A 25641-nucleotide genomic window follows, 5' to 3' on the forward strand; every position below is an offset into this window, starting at 1 on the left:
GTACAACAAAACATCCACGCTGATCTGCTTAGCCATCCTGCCCCTCAGCCCCCTAATGAACGAGGGCAAAAGAGCTCTTGGGTTTAGCTTCTCCCTCTTACTCCAACTTAATAAGATGTCCCCCTACTCTCTCACTTTCTCTCACACACAGACACGTATGCACAGAGCCACACACCTCCCAAACCCCAAACCACTAACCCTCGGACCAATTTGTCTGTGGCACTAACGTATTATTAGACTTATACACTCTCAAAGGGGAAACAGTTAGTGCTGAGAGCTGGACGATGATATATGCTACAGGGGCTACTAGTTCCATTAAAATGGCATTCACTGGGGTCTTTGTTATCATCGGCCCTGACGCTTTTAAGGATCCACTGGGGCCTCCTGATCCATGACCATCTCATCTATCTTTCAGGATTCGAAGGAAGTTGGTGTGAAATTGACACCAATGAGTGTAGCTCAAATCCATGCCGGAACCAGGGCGACTGTGTGGACCGGGTCAACGGCTACGGGTAAAGAGTGACATCCATAACCAGCTTTTCTTAGGAGGCAAGAAAAATGTCAGGCATTGTAGTGATGGACATTTTAAACATTAGTAAATCCAGAATATTGGTACTGGTAACCTTCACTCCTGTAAAGGTTTCAGTGATTTAATTTGAATACAATGACCTGAATGATTTGCTCTGATCTTGTGGCCTTTCTTAAAATGTATTTTAATAGATGTAGTTATGTACCATTTCAGATTGAATAAAGTCATATTCTTAACAGCAAAAATAAAATCTGCCTGTTTTCATTCAGCCATTACGTTTAAATGGTCAAAACCAATGCCTACTGTATGTCACTGTATTGTATGTGCAAACCCAGTAAATAAGATGTGTAATTAATATCATTAATATGTTATGGTTTTGATTCTGTTCTGTTCATGTGCCAGAAGGGAATTCAAATGTTCCATCTGAGACTAAATATCAATATTAATGATTTTTCATTTCCAGCTGTGAATGTAAGATGGGATTTTCTGGCCTTCACTGTGAGGAAGACATCAATGAGTGCACCTCTAGCCCGTGCCACAACTCTGCCATTTGTCAAGACCTCGTGAACAAGTAAGTAAAAATAAACTCTGCCTTTGCTTTGACTTAGCCTTTATCCAATGTGAGCTTTTAAATATCCGTAAAGGGCAGGCAGAATTAATTTGTGTCTTTGTTTTGGTGATTGAATGAACGAAACGGCTGTCCAAAGAAAACACACAAGATGGTGGTGTTCCAGTCTATATAGCAAGCCTGTCTTCATCCTTGACATACATAAGCTGCTCTTCTAAAGACAGAGAGCGGATTCAGCAGGAACACATCATGTATCTAGATTGGGCTTTACTCCACTGGTGCTCCTCTCTGCTGTGCGTAATGGGAGCCCCGGGGCTTTCGGGCTTAGTCGGACAGATGGGTAGCAAAGTCCCAGGGCCAATTTGAGTCCTAAATGGTTTGTCTCCAGTTTGTCTCCCATCATGATTTCGCTCCCATGTGACCTGGCCCTGCTCAGAGCTCTCCCCTGATTGCACAGTCCAGGGAGTTCACATCAGGTGTGTTTTAACCTCGCTGCCCACCACAAACACTGCACATGCTGCTATCTCCTTCTCCCTGACCCAACAAGCCAAACAAGTCCATGTGTACTTCAGTGATGAATCAGACTGCCATGTATTCACTGAACCCTTGACTTATTTTTCTCTCTTCGTAGAAACTTTGAGTTTGACTCTGTGAAAGTATTTTGGTCCAACTATATATGTAATGAAAAACCCATCTGAAATAATTGTTATTGACTCGCAGGCAAGTAAAAGTGTTAATTGTCGACAACAATGTCTCAGATCACAGTTCAATTGTGGCATTATAAATATTTAGCATAAATTGCAAAAAGTAATGTAATTGGTTAACTGCTAAAGGAAGGTGTCTCACTAATGAAAAGATTTAGTTTAGATTTAGCACGGACGTATCTAATTACATGTCTTCTTATTATCTGGCTTACAAATAGGATAAGCATCTCCTCTGAGGTGTGTGGTCAGGGATATTAAACCCACCGACAGCTGCAGAGAGAGACTTGAATTGAGTAAACCCCATTATTGGACAGATTAAGCTCTCCCCAATTATTATAATTCATCAAATGTAATTCAAATTAAGGACACACAGGGAAACGTAATCACTGTCAAATGTGTGTTATTCTTCATAGCATTTCAGGTCAGTTTGAGAATATAAAAAATCGTCTTAATACCCATTTTACTTTGTCTAGGTGGGTGTGGATGAAAGGTTTTGTCCACTTAATGGAATGTTCCAGAGTTAGTTAACTGAGAAAAAATATTCTACTTATTCTGAGGTTATAGTACTGTAAGACCACAACAAGGTTTTCTATAATTACTGTCGAACACACTGGTCTCCATTGCATTTGCTTCCCTAATAATTGTGTTATCACATCTTCCTTAGGTTCACCTGCGTCTGCCCCGCTGGTTATTTTGGAACGCTGTGTGACCTGGATGTGAATGAGTGTGAAGTTTCACCTTGCCTACACGAGGGCATCTGTATCAACACCCTCGGGGGCTTCGAGTGTGTCTGTCGTCCTGGATACTCAGGTAGCTCTTTTGCCCTCAGGTGACATGAAGATCAATATGAGAGTCTAAAAAGCTTATCACAACTGCTGCGGCCACGTTATTGAGGAAACTCTGACACAGATCTGGCTTAGTGTAAAAAAAGAAAAACTGCCTCTCAATACTCGCTTTTAATTAGCCCGCCTGCCTCTGAAAGATACAGTGCCTGCCTTTCAGTAAAGCTACAGTAACAAGAGATAAATTCATGTCACCAGTTTTAATCGGATAAAAACATCTCAGTATCAGTTAGTTGCCTTTATTTCATTTCATCGGTGTCCATAGTCCCAGAATGCTACTGTTGTTTTACTTCAGTCCATTTTGTCTTATTTTCCACTTAGACGCATCAAGCTATTTTAGCGCTCATGTGTGTGTATATGTGTGTGTGCGCTAAAGCCGATTCCTGTCAGGTAGTGGGAAGATTAATTTCATTTGTCTTCCACACTATCATCAATTTATCCTTCCCCAGTTGAGAAAGGGGGGGGGAAATCTCTGAGGTATTGCTACTCTGGAGAGCCCAACCTGACACACATGGCCCAATTCCCATAGCAGCAGCTTTTATTATTAGGCCTACGTACAGCATGGTACAAGTCATTACTTTTTCTGTTGCTCTAAGCTCATGTGAGGAAACAGGGTTCCCCCAGAGAGCAAGTGGCCAGAGGATACAGTTTGGATTGGCTCAAACCATCTACAACTCCTACAAAATATTTGCTCCGGTAACATCTACTAGTATTGCAACTTTTCAAAGAAACACAAAAAGGTTCATTTTGCGACTGTAGCTTCTTTTAAATCTAGTCCAAAAGCAAATGTTCCACCTTCATCACATCTTGTTTGTGCAGCCTGATTGGAATTGATCTAATGTTATTCTGCTTTGATGGTATGGTGCGTCATCTCCTCCATCACTTTAACTCATTGTGTCACTTGATGGTATTATCATATTATTTGCTTCAGCCATCAGGGAAGTCGAGTGTTTCTTTTTTTGTATATCAAATGCCAAGATTCATTTGACTGTTACAGTTGAAGGTGCTTACTAATAAATCAGTTTTGTGCTATATCTCCTCCCTTCCAAAGAGGTTATTAAGCTATAATGACATTTCATTCCCACATGCATTGCTTTTCATATTGAATTTTCTTATTTCGTTGTTGTTGGTCAGTGATTATTTATTGTGTCTATTTTTTACTGCAGTGAGAGTTGCCAAGGAAATGTCGTTGTACTTTGTATGATGAAAAATAAAGGTATAGTGCGTCTACATTTTTTTTTTTTTTTTTTAAAGGAAAAAAATGTAAATGTTCTGACTAATACTTCCCTCGAGCTTCGAGAAAATAATTGAAGCAAAAAGCCGGAAATTGTTCTATTCACATTTCTGACACCAGCTTATTATTATGTTACCTTTCTATAACTCTTTTTGACCCACTTAGAGGGTTGACAGATTAAAGCTGCTTTTTTATCTTTTCGTGTGTCAAAAGGAATCACTTGTTCACTTACCGCCTTTGGTTATAGCTTGAACCTAATCACATGCTTTATATCTATATGATGTGATGTTGCTCTTGTGTCATATTGACAAACACTTTGAAGCACACTCAAACGTCCTGGCAGTTGCAAAGATCTCAGCGGTCTAATAATCATTTAGGATGTTTCTAAAAGGCTGTGTATTCACAGTAATGTATTGTTTAACTGTACATAGGCACCGTGCTCTGTGCTGAGGTCAGAAGTCATTACAGCGACATGATTAATGGGTAATCTTGTTTATATAAATCACAGTTTAAGCACACTATTCGTCACCTTCTGTTTTCTCTTCTTCACCCATCATTAAGGAGCACGCTCCCTTGAGTGATGGTACAGTGTAATCAGCACATAGTTGCAGCTTCCTCCGTCAGCACATTGTCGGATGATGATGTTCTGGCCTTGCTGTTTGCTGTAAAAGCTTCAGTGGATTCAGTATTTTGCTCTGACTGTGAACATGATGAATAAGATTGGGTCCTTATTTCTTCCTTTCTTCCATTTCGCATGGATATTTTGCTTCAGAGACAGTACATTAATTGTGAAAAGATAATTGAATGTATTAGTTTTCTCAATTGATAACCGAGACCAGTCTTTATGCTGTGAGAGAGTTGGTTTATACATGTGTTTTGCTACTAATCACATGTGAAATATTTTAAAAGCTTTTTTAAACCTCAGCATTAAATATGAAAAACGAAATCCCATATCTCATTCATAGTTCAGCCCTATTCATGTTTTGAATTTGGTGTACAATGCCAGCCCAAGACCTAACGTATTTGATGACGTCTGACCTAGTGTTAATTTCGTCAGCTATTTTTTAATTTAGTTTTAGTCTTAGTCCTGTGTTAAATTTCCTTTTTAGTTTTAGTCATATTTAGTCACCTTCATCCTGTTTTTATTTAGTCAAGTTTTAGTCGACTAAAAGTCTGAGCATTTTAGTCTTATTTTAGTCGACTAAAACAGTAAACATTTTAGTCAAGATTTAGTCGACTAAAAGTCTGAGCATTTTAGTCTTATTTTAGTCAAAGAAAACTAATTATTTTAGTCTACGTTTTGTCAATGACTTTTTGAGTCTTTTTTAGTCATCAGATTATATACTGTAGAACATTTCAGTCAAACTAGTCTAGCCAAAACCAATCATTTGTCATTTTAGTATATAAATAAATAAGATTATCTTGTCCATATTTGATGAAAAACACAGGTTGAATGATTAAGAAAGCAGCTTTGCAGAGAGTATCTGGTCAGGTTTGTGGTGTTTTTACCAGCTGTGTTATGGCCACATTGCTTCCCTTCTGATAAAAACAATGCATTCGCTTTTTTTCTCCGCCTCATTGTAGCGAAAATGGGCCCAAATATCACATCGTTTCTTTCTCCCAAGCAGTGGTGGCTTTAGACTTTTTCGTTGTCAGTCATTTTGACGGACAGGATTGTAACATTTCCGTCATAATCCATTATTATCCTCGAGTGCACAATTTATCACTCACTCGCGCTGACGGGGGGGGGGGTATTCGGTTAACGCGACCACTGCTCCTAAGCCATGTTGTTGCCATTTTATTTTACGTTAAATAATGTTAGTTAGACCATGAGTTAGACCCGAGTCTTTCTGACAGTTCATATTGTGCCGCTGCCCGGTGTAATTCAAATGTACCGCCGCGCGCAGCACAGAAACAGCTGCTACTCTGCCGCAGCACCGGAAGTGGAACTGCTGGGAGAAAAACTAACTATCAGAGATTTAACGTTATCTTTGATAATATTTCGCCTCCTCATTTTTCGTCAACGAAAGTAAAGAGAGATTTTGTCATAGTTTTTATTTAGTAAACTACATTTTCGTCTTGTCACTTTTCGTCAACGATATTGCATGATGATTTCGTTACAGTTATTGTTTACTGCCGTCGGTGCCGTCTCGTCATCGTCTCGTTTTCGTCATGGAAAAAAAGGTCATTGACGAACATATTTCGTCATAGTTTTAGTCAACGAAATTAACACTAGTCTGACCTAAATTTAATGCATAGCATATTCTGTTGCAAATCTGCCTTAATCACTGAGTTTTTCAGTTGTATTATAGCTTTCTCTTTTGGCTAAATTAAACATATATTATTATATTTTGCAGAAGAAAGAGCTGTTTTACAATCTTTGATGAGAGATCATAATGGGGTTTTTCCGTGTAAATATTGTATATTCATTATCTTTAATGATTAATCACACAGCTCCCATTATCACTGTGTTTGTTTGCATCCGTCCTGAATGAAAAGCTAACAGAATATTTAACAATGAATCATTCATCTATAATTATTTGTTGAATCCTGGAAGATAGGAGTGGGTGGTAAATATTCTTTTTACCCCTTTAGTGAAAAGCAGAACCACAACAATGCCGCTTTGTGGGATTAGCTCCAACCTATTTATTCATTTTGAACTCCTCCGGAAAAACTGTCATTTCTGTGGAAAAAGCAGTACCTGCTATCACTTGGATATCTATACATCAGTGTTTCCTAACTTGTGTTCTGATTTGTTGGCAGGAGAGAGACTCATTTTGACACTTCGGCCCTTTCTCATTTCTCTAACTCCCCTCCTCGACTCCCCTCCTCGACTCCCCTCCTCGACTCCCCTTCTCGACTCCTATCCTCGTGTCTTAGTTCCGCCCGCAGGAGATGTGAGCAGAGGAGTCGAGGAGGAGAACCGAGGAGGGAGGAGGGGAAGCAGCAGGCGGTTAGAGAAATGAGAACTCCTCTCCTCTGAGCGGTCATTTTAAAGAGACGTCCATTAATGATGACAGAAGGCACAGCAGCCTGATGGGCGTGTTCATGACGACTTATATATTTACTTGTATTCATTCACAGTGCGGTATAATAAGACAATAACAGGCTACAGATGCGGACATATGCAGTACACACACACACACACACACACACACACACACACACACACACACACACACACACACACACACACACACACACACACATAATATATATATATTTATATAAATATATACAATTTCAAAATCAAACAAATATGAGAGCACTCTTATAATAACGTAACACTGTCAGATCTGGATATACCCCCCCCCCCCCCTCTCTCTAGTCGCTACAATGAGGAAAATAAATTACGGGCCAAAAGTTTTATTTACAGGTATTAAAAGTAAGCAGAGGACACCAAACCAACTAAGACCTGTCTGTCCGCTGCATCTACGCACGCACACACACACACACACACACACACACACACACACACACACACACACACACACACACACACACACACACACACACACACACACACACACACACACACACACACACACACACACACACACACACACACACACATACACTGTACTGTACAACCCGTGTACAACACACACCTACACCTGACCACACACACCTACAGCTCCTAAAGCATATGATACATATGCAGTCTATGATATGATATCAGGATACAGCCGTATTATGTGAAGCACTAAATGGTTTTAGACAAATATCGACTCTTTCTTTGTAGATATACTAAACTAAAGCATACAAATAACGAGAGTAATGTAGGCCTGTTATACTGAGTGATATATATTATACACACTGCTCTGCTTTCTGCACGGACCTCACAGCTGTTCTCACTGTAAACATTGCGTTGCGATGAAAGCAGTTAATAAAATAATATCCACTCCAGGGGATGCATGCAGAGCTGTCATTGGCTGAGATAAGTCCGGCCGTGCGTTACGACTCTTTTAAACATCACTGTTGCCGGAAATGCATCCTCGGAGGACCCGTGGAGGACCGTGGAGGAGTCTGGAGGACCCATCAGTGTATCCTCGATTATAGCTCCTCCAGAGAGTCTCCTCGATCCTCGGTCTTCGATGTGCATTCAGAGAAATTAGATGTCCTTCAACACGGCGCGCTGAAATTCATTTCCGGGTGTCTACCGGAGGACCAAGGAGTCGAGGAGTGGAAATTAGTGAAATGAGAAAGGGCCTTTGTGTTCTCTGGTGTTTCCCTCACAGCTTGAAATCTCCCCTCCCCTTTAGTTCTTCTCTGATCTCATTGCTATTTTGGTGAGGTCTGCATAAATAATGAATATCATCAACTCTCAGAGTATAGCTGACTTACTTTGTGAATCCTCAGACTTATCTTAAGTGTGCTGGATGCTGAATATGTTATTGTTTTCAGTATAATACAAATGTTCCCTTTAAGTCAGCACATTTGGTGCAGTACCGTTAGAAGGAGTGTGCCTTTATAGACATGGTACTGCGTAGGCACAGCTGTAAGGATATACAGTGCGTACAGTATGTGGCACACTTTTCTATTACTTCAATGCTGCACTTCACTGAGTCCTCTCAGGGACATTGACGTTCTTTTTTTAAATTTGTTTTGATATTGCCTTTCTTTAACCAGGTTTTTCCTATAGAAATAAATTATATTTCTTAGAAGAGAGACCTGGCAAAAATAGCAGCACACAGAGTTTCAGCATTTGACATAAAAGCACATAATTTGAGTACATTATAATGGGTTATTGTATTCTTGGAGTTCAACCTGTAGTTATGTTCTTTGCTGTAGGTGCAGACATTATTTGTCCCAGGGTTGTCAATGACTCGCAATCATAATGCCCATTTTCCCACGGCTCAAGACATTTTCAGATCAAAACATTTCAATTTCAAGTTTTAAAAATAGGAGAAAAGCATCAGATTTCAGAAGCTAGATATTAGTGAGTCAACATTTTTAATTACTGCATGTTTGCTAAATTTAACAAACTAGCAATTAGTGTTACTATCATCAGCCACATAAGCCCTGTCCATATGCTTGTATAACAGTTTAAGAATTCACTTGATATTTTGTAGAAATCGAAGTTTACCACTTTTCTGCTCAGTGCTTTAATTCAGATGATATTTATGTGAAAGCTGTATACTCATGAGTCACAAATTAAAGCCATCTAAAATACTTTTAATATCAAACCCTTTTCATTTTTTAGCTCGAGGTAACTTGGGGTAAAAAAAGAGAAATTCCTCACACACACTTTACGCGCCTGTTTACCATCCCTGTCAGCCTGTGATCACTTTACATCAAAGGTTACCAAAGAGTCCAGAGATTAAAAACATGCCATGCTGAAGAGGATGGTAAAAACATGTTGCTTTTAGGAAACAGTGTTTGGTGGTTTTGCATCTTGCAGTCATTTAACTACTAATGATTTCCTTAACATGCAATATTTTCTTCTGTAAGGTTGGTTTAGGGACTTTGCAGAAATCTTAAACAACAAAAAGATATGAATAATAAGAATGACTATTACTGATGCTAATTAGAAAAGTCTTATTATCATAAAGGATTCTGGGCTAAAACGTGTGTCCAGTATGTGCCTTAAGGTTTAGATTCATCCACCTCTGTTTAGTGAAAAATGTATAGGCCTGACATCTAGATTTCAATTTGGCAGACAGGGGCAGTTTGACTGGATGGATTTTGAGGCTTTATATTCACATAAAGGATCTGTAGCTTCAAATCCATCATGATTTAATACTACATAGATATATACTAAGGCAACGGTGGGGTTTTTTCTTTGTTATAAAGTCAGAATTAGTTGTGATGAATGTCAGTCACAACACAATCTCAAAAATACATTATCAGTCAAAAAACAAAAACCCATTAAGTAGAGAGCCATGATGTAAAACATGATCTTTAGATACAGTGAAAAGAACTGATGTTGCTGACTAAGCAGTCATTGGGGTACACAGTCCTCAATCATAACATGGCTTTACAATGGCACATGTAACCCTAGGGTTACCATTCAAAAATTAAGTTGTATCTACAGTATTTGTATAATGATTAACACATTTCATTAAAAGACATAAACTGAGAATTAACTTATAACGACAAATGTATCTTTGTGGCCACAATGTGTTATTATTGTGTAGTTTACCTCTAACTTCCACTGCATTCAGGACTTAAAAAAGTGTATTCCGGAGCCATTCTTATATATTTTGTTCAGTTTTGCAGAAAAGATAAGCAAAAGTCAGATTATAACCATGTTGTTGGATTTCATACAATTTGCAAAGTGTTTTTGTTGAAGTACTAAAAAGACCGTTCCTCTTAATGTTGTTAAATATTTAATGTCTTGATAAAATATGCTTCATTTCCCAGGGGCACGGTGTGAAGTGAACATCGATGAGTGCGTTTCCAACCCATGCCAAAATCATGGGAAATGTATCGATGCGTCTAATCGATACCGCTGCTCATGTCCTGATGGCTTTATTGGGCTCCACTGTGAAACCAACATTGATGAATGCATGTCAGCGCCCTGTCTCCATGGGAGGTACGGATTTTTTCCACGCCATTTAAAACAGAAAGTGTGGAAAATGCAGTGCAGAAATAGCACAGAATTATTTGTAATTATAGTGGAGTGGAGACATATGTCACGTGTTGTAGCTAATGTGATGAATTTAAATGTTGTCTCAGTGGTCTCCAGATTACAGTCATGAATTCCCCTGAAGGGGCAATACTCATTAATTCAAAAGATGATATTTGCCTCTAAAGGTTCTGCATGAACTATAAAGCAAAAACCTGCATATTTTATGAATGTGTATTGTTTGAATTTCATACTGTTTGATGAATTCTAACCCCATCTGTTGTGGCCTTCTCAGCTGTAAAGATGGAGTGTATTCCTACTCCTGTGTCTGTGAATCTGGATGGACTGGCAGCAGATGTGAAACAAACATTGACGTGAGTTGAGCTTAATTAATAAAGCTACTGTCTGTCCACGAGGAATGTCGGGAGAATTTCGTAATCTGTGTGTGGCCTTTGCTATCACAAACTCTATTGACTTTACTACAAGATAGGTCAATTGAACTACAAGGATCATGTAAGGATTGTACAAATACCTGATTAAAAGGAACTGCTTAGTCTAATTCCTAATTGATTCAAACCACAGCTTGTGTTGGACTCTAGAGATAAAAAGGAGTTGCTTACAAGGTCTCTCTGAACATTTACTTCAATAGATAATTCGATTATCTGCTTTTTAACTACCGAGACATTTTTCTCAATGCATTGTTTGGCTGTACCTGTTAAAATAGATAGTGTTATTGCTGAAGTGCTTGTGTCTTTTCATTTCCAGGAATGTGCATCCTTTCCCTGCTTTAACGGAGGATCGTGTGTGGATCTCATTGATAAATATGCATGTTTCTGTCAGGATGGTTACAAAGGGAAAATGTGTGAGATTGATATTGATGTCTGCAAAGACACCGCTTTTAATGTCTCCCTGTGTTTCAATGGAGCTACGTGCCTTGACGGTGATGGATCAAACTTTACATGCAGGTGAGGAAGTGCACTATTTGTATTATAATACTTGGATCTAATGATACTGAAAGATTATCCGTGGATGGAGTTATGTAATAACATATCATAACATAGCTGATTTGGACAACATGCCCTGCTGAATTGGAACGGTCGAGACTCACTTAAACCAAAAATAGCCTCATAGCTTAGCAACAGTAACAAGCAACAATTGGCCTGGAAAGCATTTGATGTCTCTGTACGCTAGGGTGCCATGCCATTGTTCCAAAGGCCCCTTATTTCAAAACTCCAATAGTCTGAAAATGTTCCCATTTGCACAAAATCCCATTTGTACGACTGTCTGTTATCCTGAAAACAAATGGCCATTGTTGTGAAGGCCCATTACTCCAAAAATACACCCTCTCCCAAACAGAAGCACATGGCTGATATGTGTTTCAGGACGTCATGAGACTTTCTCTTCCATGGCCGAAGTATGACCTGCCATAGTCTGATTGGCAGAGTTTTTAAAAGTATTTCTGTTAAGATTTCTTTCAGTATTCCAAATGCACTTATCTCTAACAAAAATTCCTCTTGTGCTTGAATGTACCATCCTTGTGAGTATGTCTGTGCAGTCATACAACGTAGCAGTGGTCCAGGTTGGTAGCAAGTGAAGTGAATCGTTTCTTTTAATTGCTTACATGCTCCCCTTGAGTGATGAAGTGTATCTGAACAAGGTGTATGTAGTACGTGTGTGCAGATTTGACACAGCAGCTCCCTAGATGCCTTACAGTTGATTACATTGTCTAACCCTGTGCTGATGTGATCATCATTACCACAACTCCAAATGGTTGTGTGCACTTTACACTGCTTTATATTGATGTGTTGCACTGCTTACTGCCCCAGCACAGCATGTTTTATGTTTACGTTGTTGTAGGCACATGTATATACTACAAGGAGGCAATATAGCATATGTTATGCATTCATGTGCTCTGAGGACAAACAATGTCCTTTAGTGTCCTGCTGATCTGCAATTTGATTTGCTCTGTGTGCACTTTAGAGAGAAAAGGGTTCTATTCACCAATATGTATTTATTTGGGTTTGAATTACAGGATTTGACACCACCAACCATTATTACAGGTATAGCTAATATCTTGAGTGACACCTGGTTCCTATGTGTCCCTCTGATTTTCCTTTACATCACAGTCACAGGATTTTTACATCCATTTACATCATTCATTTTTCCACTTGAATAAAGAGTGTCTGGTCTGGCTAGCACACTTACTAATGGCCTTAAATGTAAAATCAGTCATGCATTCATTTCTACAATACATGCAATACAGTATTCTTTAATCTGAATGGTGTGTGAATATTACATGTTGACCCTTTTTAAACTCAGCCTCGTAACCACTCCTTTTCAGATGTTACCTGATTTAATTCATATGTATGATTCAGTTTCAACAGAAATCATATTTCCAAAGAGGAAATCAGGGTTTGTTTATCATTATTCGAACCTCAAACAACAATCAGAGTTTTAGTAAATCTACATGATGTATTTCCCATTGCTCTGCTTGTGTCACATATTCTGACGTCAAATATGTTCAAAGATGATCGACGAGTTTACAGTCTGTTGATTGTGAATTGGAAATCCATGCAAGTCAGCAGACCTTGGTCTTCCCTTTGCCTCAGGAAGCTTTGATGCATGATCAGGCTCTGGAGAAGGACTGATTCTTCTACATAACTGAAAACCAGTTGGGATGACATTTGCAGAATCAAGTGGCACCGCTCTTTGCTCAAGTTGTTGCCTATCTACATCCAAAAATCTCCAATTCCACAAAAAAACTAAACCACACATAAATATTCCCACTTTAATTACACGTTCATTTTATGCACGCTGAATCATCCATTATGTGTTATCTCCCCTTTAAATAAGGTATCTTATTTCCAGTGTGTGATCTGTAAACTTAAGTTTCATCAGTGAGTTTTTTGTTATTGTTTGGCCCTGTTTGTCAAAGAAATATAATAACATTAATGATATTAACACATTAGGACAATTGCCAAAATACACACTCAAGAAGGACGTCTTGCCTGAAACATCCGTATGGCAATATTTAAAGTAAAATTGGAGTACTTTCCTAGTCTTTGCTTATTTATCAAAAATAGATACATGACCATACATTTTGCCAAACTGTTGACAAAACAACAAGGGCCATTAGTTGGAGAGCAGTCCTTTGGCAACATCATCGCTGAACAGCGTTTTCTCACAGCTCTGATAAGAACTCCTAAGTACTTTATCATGGGTTTGTTTACTGTTTATTTGTGGATTTATTTTTGGATGTATTATAAAATGTGCAGTTCGACTAATGAATGAATGAATGAAAACTGTATTACAGTCTCAGGGTCCAGATAAAAGACGAGACATTACATAATGCTTTGCTATTTCTTTGTTATGAAAACATCTGGATGTACAGACTTGAATTTTTAACAAATAGTTTGGGAAAATAACAGATAATAATCAGACTTTAAACAATCCTTACACTTAATAACACAATTATTGTAAACTAATCCAAATTCATCATAAACGTTCTTGAAATTGTACGTTCATTAAAAAACATTAGTTGGTGGTTTGAACCCTCTCTTCAGTTTAAGCTTTACTAATTCCACTGCTCTCATAATTCAAAAACAATGTGTCTGTTTTGAATAATAAACTCTAAGATAAGAAGCAACAACTGACAAGAAAATGGTGTTCTTGACAAATAATGAAAAGAAGCTGTTCTTACAGATGCAGTGTGTCAGCCGCACAACAAGGAAGTGACAGCTCTGTGAAACAGCCTCACAGTTTGAAAGTATGATATGTTTTCTCAGCTGTCCACCAGGTTTCATGGGAGATTTCTGCGAAGTGGATGTTAACGAATGTTGCTCAGCTCCCTGCCACAACGGTGCCATTTGCCAAGATCTTATTAATAGCTACGTCTGCCACTGCAGGTCAGGTGAGTCACTCAGACATCCTGCAAGTTTCTCAATTTACTTTGAAATGAGGCAACCAAAGCACATTCTTTTTCTTTATAAGGCCTGTTACAGGAAAGCTTTGTGGCTCCTGAACAGGGTAACAAAGACACATTCTAGACGGAAAGACACTATTGAGGTGAACAAGAGCACTTCACTGTGCCCCAGATGTCAGTTTACCATATGTAAAGCATGTTAATACATAGAAAATGCCCAAATTGGATTGAAATGGGCCATATGAAGTGTCACTCAAGGTTACCGTGTTGCCTACATTGCCTCTGTTCCTTGGAGCTATTCAAAAATCATGAAGTTTTCTCCAGGGAGAAATGTGTAGTTATACAGTACTAAAAAAAGACAGTGATAAAAAGCCGATACGACTCAGGCTCATTAAAATGTATGTGTCTTCTTACTCTTTAGTGAAAGCCTTTGCTTGTCTTTGTATGTGTGTGAACCCAAAAAGAAGCAAATCAATGTAAGAGAATCTGATTGATATTCACTTCAGAGGGTGGAAGTGGGAGAGTCTGGGCTCACCACGGCACTCTGTGGGCTTTTGTTCCTGGCAGGTTGGACAGGCCTTCACTGTGAGGATGACATTAATGAGTGCCTTCCCCAGCCCTGCAACCAGGGGATATGCATTCAGAATGATCCGGGCTACGGCTACACCTGTTTCTGTCGTCCTGGATTTGTGGTGAGGCTCCCCACCTTATTCCCCATGGCACTGTCTGTTTTCTCTCTCTGTTTTTTAAATTAACCTTAACCTTGATTAACCTTACACCTTCAACTCTTCAGTCCTCTCTTGGCAGTCATTTCCAATGTGTTAAAAACGTACCTTTACCTGTTTCTCTTTGTTGTTCATAGTCTAATTATGTATTCCTGTTGTGCCTTTCTCATATAATAAACATGTTACATTTGTGTTTACTAATAATACTTTGCTGTATATAAAAAATGTTTAGCCTCCGTTATAAACCAAATGAAAATTATGACATATGATATCATTGATTAGTCAGTAATCAAATACTATCTTGCATCACATATTAAAAAATAATATGCACAATTTCATGCTCCCTATTTAATGCAGTCTCAATTATTCAGGCTGTAAACATTTTATTCCATTTAGCATCTGATCGCAGAGTTGCTTGACACATCTGAAGGCTGTTTATTTTTCTATACACAGGGGAGGAACTGCGAGCACAACTATGATGATTGCCTGTTGAATCCATGTCCAGAAGCCTTTTCTTGTGTAGATGGCATCAACAAGGTCAGCTGCCTGCCTCCTGTTACCGATGCTGTTCCCTTGGCGACGGTAGTAAAGAACACCACTCACGGCTCCTCACCTAGGATGCAAACGCCAACTATCGGCCCGGCTACAGCAGCTGAGGAATCCACGGGTATGCTGGGATTGCAAGTCATGGATAAATTGTACACAATACAAACATTAGATTTTAACCAACAAGGTTCACTGTGAGCCTATAAATACAACGCTCTCTCAGAACAAACCAGTGATGACCAATCCTTTGAGCTACTGACTTCTTACAAAAAATACGTGTCTACTTTGGGCCTTTTATACCCTTTAAGATGAATTATGATACTAGTTTCTGGCGGAGATTTCCCCCCTTTATACATTTAGAACGTAGTAATATACTCATAGGTGTCCCTTAATGAATTTACTGTTTAAAGTATATTTATAGTATTTTGATGATTTTAAATGCACTACTTGGAGTAATGGAGTATTTCTACACTTCATCACTCCATCGTATTGTTACTTTTACCTCAGTGAAAGACCTGAATACTTCTTCCCACACTGGGTATATCGTGAGTGTGCTATCACTGTGCTGTCTTTGTAAGCATACTTAAAACGTTATCTTATATCCTAATTGTGAAAGACGTGTACAACTTCAAAAGCTGCGCACAATTTCACATCAGTTCAGATTAGTTTCTCCTTCTTTTTTTCTTTCACCTTTCTGTGTTCAGGATGGTTCTACATACTTTTGATGAAAACTGTCCCTCGCGAGCAAAACTTGAGATCAAAATGATAATGAATGATATTTTTATACTATAAAACCCAGACTCAGGGATTCTGGAAAAGGAATTGTTCGTAATGTTTCATCAACTTAAATGCTAACGTTTCTCAATCAAGTCATAGCTTCCATTACTATGCTATTACTTCCATGCACATTATGGGTGCAGGAAAGAGACACTAAATTATTTAAACTGAGAGGCCATTACACCAATCAATTGAACTGAAGGTGGTCCAGGGATTACTTTTTTTTGACAAATTACAGCGCTATCCTTCTCTTGTCCTTCCTACTAAACATTTTTGCTACCCAAGGCTTGCCAATTTCCAATAAGAGAGGACTCCAACTGAGCTGCTACTCCAAATGTGATTTTATAGCCTTTGGAACATAGCAGGCGATAAGATATCAGGATTGATTTAGAGATTGTGGTCGTTTGTGCAGCTGTGTTGAACAAAAGTCCTAGGTTTGTAACCCCGAAAGTGCATTTTCAATTTCTATTTGAGAACAATCATTTGAAAGAGTGGTAAGTCCAATCAAGTTTTGGCTATATCCTTTAACACTCAAATGAAGACACAGGAGACAATATGTTGACGTTATTGGGGTTGGATTCAGTCATCTATGTTAGAGGAGGATTTCAGAGTACTGGGCAGATTGTTACTCCTTGACAGATGAGGTCTGTCTACCTTTGAAACTGTTCACAGAGCTGTAGAACAGACCTATTGAACAGAGACGAGCTTGAACCAATTCAGTGAGACACTCTGAAAATCACTGTGGGCCAAACATAATGGAGTCCTCCCCGCTGCACCTGATCCAGCCTTCATCCAGTGCATATTGCATCGGCTCAGAGAGGGTTAAAAAGAAACACAAGACACTGGCAAAGAAAAACAAACCCAGGCCTCTACACACCAAAACATCTCTTTTAACCTTTTTACATATACGTGCATAATCAAAGTAAATACGTTTAAAAGTAAGAGGACCCAGAAACTCATGAGTTTATCTAACTAGGTCACCATCTCCACACATGCAGTGCCCTTGGTGCTGCTTGAAATAGACCCAGACAGTTCTCCTTTAAACCTAAGGACTGCTCCACAACCTTTGAAATAAACCAAGTCATTGGGAATTTAAACATAGGGGGGCTAGTTAACATGGTACACTGACAGGAGAAGATAGCCTTTCTTGTTCAAAGCTAAAGAGCATGGGAATTTAAAACATCTTCAACATTCCTCCTCTTAATTTTGATGGAAGAAAGTGATTCAGTGAGTAGCTGAAGAAATATTATTCCACAGATTGAAAGGATTGTCTTCTGGGTTAATCCCCAACCCCCAGAATTCACTATTCAATGCTGAGCTTCACAGTATTTTAGCTGCACAATATGAGAGCTGATGGGAATCTAGAGAGGACACTGCTGGCGGAGGGAGGCTTACTGCAGCTAAGCCACAATTTGGTTGACTTTCCTTGGAGTGATCAACACAGCACAGGTGAAGCTGTTATCTGTTGCTGCCACGTGTAGCAAATATGAAATTACTTAAGCTCCTAAAAATCCACTTGATGAGTAAGAGGTTAGCTGGAGGGTCCTTTCCAACATGCAGTCCCCTGTCTGGAGGTAGTCACCTCGTTGACCTTGAGTTAACTTGCATGTATTATGTTTGCATGTTTATTTTACGACGAGTGGGCAGTGTCTGAATATTAGTGTGTCTGTACCTTTTCAGATATATTCAGAGACACAACTTTGCTGTTGAGTCATGATGACGTCCACATGATGTGTGCAGTTATGAATAATAATGAACGCTCCACGAGATGAAAAAAAAGCAGTGTCTACATTTGTGATTTCAGCTTCACTTAAAGGACTGCGTGCTCCCGTACTCTAACTGTCACTGATGAGTAATTTCATCAGTTATTTTTAAAACCAGACAACAAAGATATAACTTGACAAAAGAACCTTATTATATTTAGGATTGTATTCCTCTGTGCATGTCAGCAGTATTTTACTTGTCTACTAAATCATCTTACAACCAGTATTTTAATATAAAAAAAAGATTCTGCCAGTTTTGTAGGTACAGAACAGGATGACCTTTTTCCTTCCCTCAGGGCTGTGAAATTACAAGGGTCCCAGAATGGTCCTCAGCAGTATTTTATCTCGGGCCTGTGACAAGTTCAATCAGTCAGTCTATTACCTTGCCCAATAAATCAGCGGTGGAACCGGAATTACATCCTGCCTCTCCTAAAATAAATGGGACATGAAGACTATATCAATTAAATATTGCAACCGCAAGTCAATCCTCCATTTTAATTGATCGTAAGTTCATATTTCTCCAAATGTATTCTTCTAGGGGAATATCCTGTGCGTACCCTATCTGACATCTGTTTTGCTCCACCTTTACAAGTTACATGTAACATGACTCATTTCAATGTTCTCACATCCTTTATGGTCATGTACTAAGACTGGCCCTAATTCAACCTGATCTGAAAGATTTATGGAAAGAAATATTCCCACTGAGTTCTCTTTCTATTGAAACTAGAAAAAAGCCTTTGAACAGAGTATAGTAATGACAAATTCCTAGGTCAGCATTATTTAGCTTGTTTCATATTATAACAGAAAATAATGATAGTGCTCAAAACAAGAAAGGGACAACAATATAAGCTACTGTGTAAAGTGTATGTATTTCCAATTTAGACTTGAGACGTGTGTAGGAATAATCCAGTATGAGAATGTAAGGTAGCGGTAAAAACCAGAGACCTTTGAAGGAGCGACTGAAGCTAACTGCTAATGAGGTATGATATTGTCTCCTGGCAGCAGCCTCTGACTGCATCAAAGCCTACATCAGACTAAACAAGGCTTTCAAATTAATGAATAGCTTTGTCTCTAAGGAGTAATATCCCATCATCAGCATTAGAAAACCCCATTGTCAGGAGTGAAGCAGAAGACAGTACTGCATTGTTGCGGTGTGAATTTATCCTCATGAAGTCACAGATCACAGTAGGTCTGCGGCTAATAATTCTCCCTTTTTTATGTGAGGGGATTTTCCTCAGGGTATTGGTCGTAATGCTCTCCAGAGAAAATGAGGGTATTTAGGTTAGCTTGTTTGCCAAATGCCCTGGGGGGCCCTCTGTCAGATCAAAGAGGGTCTAGCCTACAGTATTAGGATTTGACGCGTAACAAATATTGAGCTGCCCGATTAATCACAGCAACAACTTTAAAGGGGCTTTGCTGATTTCTCCAGTGTAATGATTTTTTTTCAGATAAGAACAGACAGAGCATGAGATAGGTGCAACCAGGAATGTGTTTCATTTTAACAGCCTCTCCGATTTTAGTTTTCTCCAACAAATTGCACTACTTCCCTCAAATGAAAAATATATTGAGCATGAGCAATGCCTAATGCTTGCCTCCAATTGCAGTGAGAGCCAGTCTTTTAAGTTTGTCTGAGTCACTACCCCCAATAAGCTTGGGAGCAGTGTAACTTTTACTGAAATATCCCATAATTGCCTATTCTCATGGATGATATAAGCCAAGTTATCCCACTATAAAATGAGCCATGTAATAAACTTGTACAAATAGGTTCATGTCAGCCAAGACTTCTCTAGCCTAATATAGTTCCATTTGCATGCTTCACAGCTCTTTGGCAAATAAGACTATTTACAGTATGTCTGTACAGTGAGCAAAACAGCAAAACTGTAATGCTACCAAGAGATTTTAAAAGCTTTTTTTTCTGCTTTCGGAAAGATAATTAACTACTTATTGCCTTCCCGCACCAAATTGCCTACACTGTGCATTTGTCTTTTCAAGATGTGTTACTAACATGTTACCAAGGTTATTTAATGGACAGAGGTTACATTTCTATTTTAATGCAGCGACCTGTGTGTGAAGCAGAGTAACAAAACCAGAAAGTCTCTGTTCAAGCCTCAGTGGGAACAAGCATCCTTCCTGCTGTGGTGTCCTTAGACAGACTCTGCATCTTGAATAATTCTGAGGTCGTGGTTCTGTCTCTCACCCTGTGCACTGACCTCCCTGTGGAGGAAGCGAGTGAAAAGTTGGATTCTCCTTTCAGGGATCAATAGAGAATCTCAGCAGCGTTGACTGTGAAGATGCATAAACTGAAGTCTGTCCTGCTTTTGTTTACCCTTTCCCCCCATTTTAGTTATACTCTATTTTTCTTTTTTCTTTCCCAGATTCAAGCTATGTTCATTACTTTGGGAATTCATACCTGGAGTTTGAGGGTATTGACCTCAGCGCACTCAACAACATCACTGTGAGATTTCAGACGCAAGTATCCCAGGGAACCATACTTTATGTGGACCAAGGACCGGCCAACGGTGATTTGTTTTTCATGAAACTCTTCATCTGGAATGGAAGCTTGCAGGTACAAACTCAAGCTCAATGGTTGTTGTTGTTGTTGTTGTTGTTGTTGTTGTTGTTGTCATTTGAAACATTACATCGAAAATATTGTAAAAATAACAAAATTGCCACTCAAAAATAAATGCTAGCAACAACAAAGCTATTACAAGATATAAAAAGAAAAAATTCAGGTAGGTAATGCTTCAAATGGAATTCCTGTCTGACTTAATATTATCTTTTGAGAAACTATAAGATTGTTGTCTTATTTCAGGGTATATCTTTGCATTTCGAAGTCATAAAACACATGTTTAGGGTTATTATGCATGATTATTCTCTGGTTTTGTAGTCGTTAAATCTGATTTTCTCATGTTTGCCTAGAAAAGACAGCTATCGTGCAGTCAGTTTATACAGTTCATAGAACAGAAACATGAGAAATCCCTTTTTATTCTCTCCCCTTTCAGTACGCCTTTTGCTGTAATGAAGAAGAAGAGGTCACACGGATCAGTACAATAACTCATGTCGCTGATGGCCAGGTTCACATCGTTAATATCAGGTATGTTCAGCATTGTTATATTCAATTAACCTTTAGAAACCAAAGGTGTGAATGTTCAGATCTGTGTTGTGGTCAGCTTTATAGAAGCTATGCTGGTGCAATTTGAGAGAAAGCATGTTATATCAAAATATAATATTTTCTTATTTCGTTTTACATTTTTTAAATTACAAGTTAACAAGACATCAACCCAGATGCAGTTTATTATGTGTCTGTTTCAGATGAGAATATTCTGATGAGAATAAAAAGTGGCATATTCAAGATAAGCTGCTTACAAAAGATCTTAGTAATATACAAGTTGCTTTCGAAAAGCGTTAGCACCTCAGGTGGTATTAACTGAATCCTCGGTTCTCCACTCATTTCAAGTGCGGGAGACTTTTCTCTGTAGACAAGGGCTGTCACTAATACCAGGGGAAGATATGTAATTGGCAGAAATCACCAGACTGAGAATGTAGATGTTATTACAAATGAGTAAATGGGCTTACATTTTAAAGAACTAAAGCAAACGTCAGAATGTGCCTATTAAAATGCATTAGCGATCACTGACCTGTTTTATTGCCTGTTCTAAAGTCTTCATTTGCAGTTTTTCATTACGAAAAGATTAACAAGCAAGAGCCGAGCACAAAATCAATGTTTAAATTTGATTTAAAGTGAGGCTGTGGCCCCCTTTGGTATATTGTTGTGCCCATGTGCAATCTTCCTGCCAGCCCTCCATTTATTCTGAAATGAGGAAGATTGTGGTTCAGTTTCAAGACAAAAAGTTTATTATGTATGAGCTGGAAGTGGAGACAAAGTGGCAAATGTTCAACTCATCAGTTTGCATTTGAGGGTAGAGCAATGTTGCAAAAAGGGCCATTTCATTTAAATGTTTTAATAGAAGTTAAGAGAAAGTAAAGCATTAACTTTTCTTAAAATGAAAATGTACCAGAATTAAACACAGATTAAGGATAATGAGTTACTGCAGGTGATTATGAACGTGTTGTGCCAAAGGTGAGATAATTATCTCCTGTGGAAACAAAGCTGAGTGTGAAGGTTGCCTCATGTTTCTTGGCAGAATGCTGCACTGCCCTAAATACGCTAATGCAGCTAAAAGGCCTATCAGGTTTAAGGGGCTGCGAGGCCCAACCCTGTTTTTCTTTCTGCAATAGAAATACAACAGCAGTATGAATCAATCATAATGTTCTGTTCCAACCCTTGGAGACATTGCTAGAAAGAGAGCTGTCATAACTAGAGGGTTGGGAGTATGGAAAAATGGTTCCTGGTGTCACAAAGCAAATCCTTTGTAATTGTCTGATGGCCGAGTCCGTCTATCTTTGTCTGATTTAACCCAGAGCTACAACACCATGGCCATCCTCAACGTCACCGCCTAACTCATTATAGACTTTTAATATATCTTCCCGTCAAAGTCGCTTTTCAATATGTTAAATAGAAATCCAGTGGGGCTGACTTCTCAAGGACAGTGAGCACAGTGCCCTCTGGCTGCGGGCCAGGCCGCTCTGGCAGACTGCTTCTAAATTAACCGCCTCTCCACGCCGGGCTCTAGAGGAAGGACTTATGCATCTCGGAGTTATGCCCCGAGTGTTTAGCCGGCATAGGCAACAGCCTGCAAAGTACAGGCTTAACAAATCAGACTAGATTGCTTCGTGGGCCTCCTAACTTCCACTCTGGGTCTGGGAACAAGGGTATCAGGAGACACTAAAGAGGAGGCAGTGCATTCGTGGCCTGAGTACCCTCAAGCTGCAGATGGTTAGACCAGATCCACACTCAGGTAATTATCTGCTCTCCCCTGTTGTTTCTAAAGTGGAGAATTGGTTTTTGAAATCTATGAATGGCTGTAGGGGGGGGGTCCAAAATAGTTGTGTTTAGGATACCTGGAGAAAACAAAATAGAGGTAGGTGATCAATTGATATATATCCAGAGAGTAAACAAAACAACTAAATCCATTCGTCACAGTTCCCTGTAAAACTCAGCACACTCCTGTCAGACCATTTTTTGTCTTTTATTTAGGGATGCCAAATAATCATGACGCGTTATAGAAATTGGCAGATAAATGCTTTGAAATTAAGTATGGGCTTTGGCCAACAAATATAACTTTTTTTTTTAAAGGATGGGCTGATGAGATGACATGTATTACAATAACAGTAGGCATAATGAAAAATAAATAATACCAAAGGAGAGACTATTGCAATTAGGTGATAAAATATGTGCGTTTATCAGTATCAGTAAAGGCGGTCAGCCAAAATGAGATGGAAAATATCAGCAAGTCACAAAAAGAAATCCAAAATCATCCATCTCTATTTCATTTTTGCACATGTGGAAATGATACCTGAAAGTGCCCTTGTACAACCCATTATTCTCTTAGAACAAAATGTACAGGTTAGCAACAATAAGTGTTCTTGAGCTTGGTGTGATAATTGAATTATCAACACATGAAGTGTTCATACTTTTTCATAGACAACACCTGACCCCCTGCGAGGCAGAGCTAACTATTTCTGGTCATGAGAAAATCAGAAGTACAGCAAGTAATTACTGGTTGGGACACATCAGACAAAGAACAAACCACGTCTTCACAGGCGGTCTGCCACAACACTATCGACTCAATCAGGTAAGACTTAACAGTTCTCTAGTTTCTCAACGGTCTTTGATTAAACAGTTACCTTCATGTTACATTCATGTTGTATACTGTAGGGGTATAACACTAAAATGGCAGCATAATAATAAATATAGGAAAAAAGCTCCTAAAAAATCAATTGTCTTGATAAATATTGATGTGTTTGTCCCGTAGAGAGCAAAACCTTTCCACAACTATACTGGATGCATGGAAATGATTGAAATGAATAAACTGAGGAGCTTTTACACATCTGATGCCATTGGCGGCAGCAACATAGACCAATGCAGGTATAGTAAAAATAAAGTTGCTTCATCATGATCCATTCTTTTTATATAGTTTTCACCTGACATTTTTGAGTAAAATATGTTTTTACATTTTTATGGGCTCACACAATTAAAATTAACCGAACACGTTAACACACTTGTATGAAATATGGAATTGTACCAGAAGAATTTTAGATGTACTTCTCATATAATGCTATAAAATAGCTGCCTTGGAATGCAGTCCATTTTAATTCCTACTAAAACTTTTGTCAAATTTTACAGATTTTCTCCGTCTGCCATAGAAGACTCCTCAAAAAGTTGGACAAATCAATCCACCAATCCTGACAGAGTGACCACAACAACAACAATGGCAGCTCCTGCACAAACTCCAAAACAACTTCTGCATGAACCTGGAGTTTGCTTTGATGGTCTTTGCCTCAACGGAGGAACATGTCACGATGTGCAGCTGCCTGCTGGATCTCTGCCTACCTGTCAATGCCCGCTTCATTTTACGGGAACTTTTTGTGAGAAAGGTACATTTTGACGTTTTTTGTTGATATCTGACAATGTTTCACAGTTTGTGTACGTGGTAGAAATATATAACACACAGGCAGTAAAAAGCTTAAAAACCTCCTCTTCTGTGACCTCCGTAGAGGTATCATGAAGAGCCAGCCAACAAATTATGTTGCTTAATATATGCTGAGCCTCTTTGGCTAATAGCTTTCACTATGAGGCAGAATAGAGTGAGCTGCATTAGGAATTTTGAGCGATGTGAATTATTCAGGATATGATTAATGAAATGAAAGATCCATATAAGAAGCTTGAACCAACGCTGTGTGTCCATGTTCACCTCCAATGCTCATTGGGAATGAGGACACAACCTTTCAGCATTTGCTCAACATTCAGCTGTGCATGTTAGCAAGCCTTAGATATTCTTGTCGAATGGACCTCAGCTCTTTCCCAAAAAATATGTATTTTGTACGAACTGCTCCAACGTTAAGGAGACAGCGCTACAAGACATGCATACTAAAGAGTTTCTTCTTTGGAGATTTCCTCTCAGTGCACTTATGATGTAGTTACTGACGTCCCCATGCATGACATGTTTGACGGCGTAGAATAAAGAGTCCTGTATTTTGCTGTTGTAGTCATTGTCTGAAGTGGCAGCAGCAGTAATGCTAGAGTCGTACATGAATTGATGTTGTGTGATAAGGCAAGCCAAGCTGCTGATGTCAACTGATTGACATCTCAGATATGTTGTTATGATAATCACGTTCACTTCCCTACACTTAAGCTAAAAGTCTTATTATCATAAGGATTCTGGGCTAAAACGTGTGTCCAGTATGTGCCTTAAGGTTTAGATTCATCCACCTCTGTTTAGTGAAAAATGTATAGGCCTGACATCTAGATTTCAATTTGGCAGACAGGGGCAGTTTGACTGGATGGATTTTGAGGCTTTATATTCACATAAAGGATCTGTAGCTTCAAATCCATCATGATT

General features: G+C 38.8%; 1 protein-coding gene across 1 annotated transcript in view; it reads left to right on the top strand.

Annotated features, from left to right (window-relative positions):
• eys (eyes shut homolog) overlaps nt 1-25641 on the top strand; it is a 275597-nt gene that overhangs the window by 150020 nt on the left and 99936 nt on the right. Inside the window, 13 exon segments of the mRNA XM_034100069.1 lie at nt 416-512; nt 993-1100; nt 2466-2611; nt 10241-10412; nt 10741-10819; nt 11211-11410; nt 14231-14355; nt 14935-15059; nt 15546-15759; nt 20554-20744; nt 21181-21272; nt 23724-23874; nt 24055-24172. Coding sequence (XP_033955960.1) covers nt 416-512; nt 993-1100; nt 2466-2611; nt 10241-10412; nt 10741-10819; nt 11211-11410; nt 14231-14355; nt 14935-15059; nt 15546-15759; nt 20554-20744; nt 21181-21272; nt 23724-23874; nt 24055-24172 — 1818 coding nt within the window.

Source organism: Pseudochaenichthys georgianus, chromosome 15 (assembly GCF_902827115.2).
Source record: "Pseudochaenichthys georgianus chromosome 15, fPseGeo1.2, whole genome shotgun sequence".
NCBI lineage: Eukaryota > Metazoa > Chordata > Actinopteri > Perciformes > Channichthyidae > Pseudochaenichthys > Pseudochaenichthys georgianus.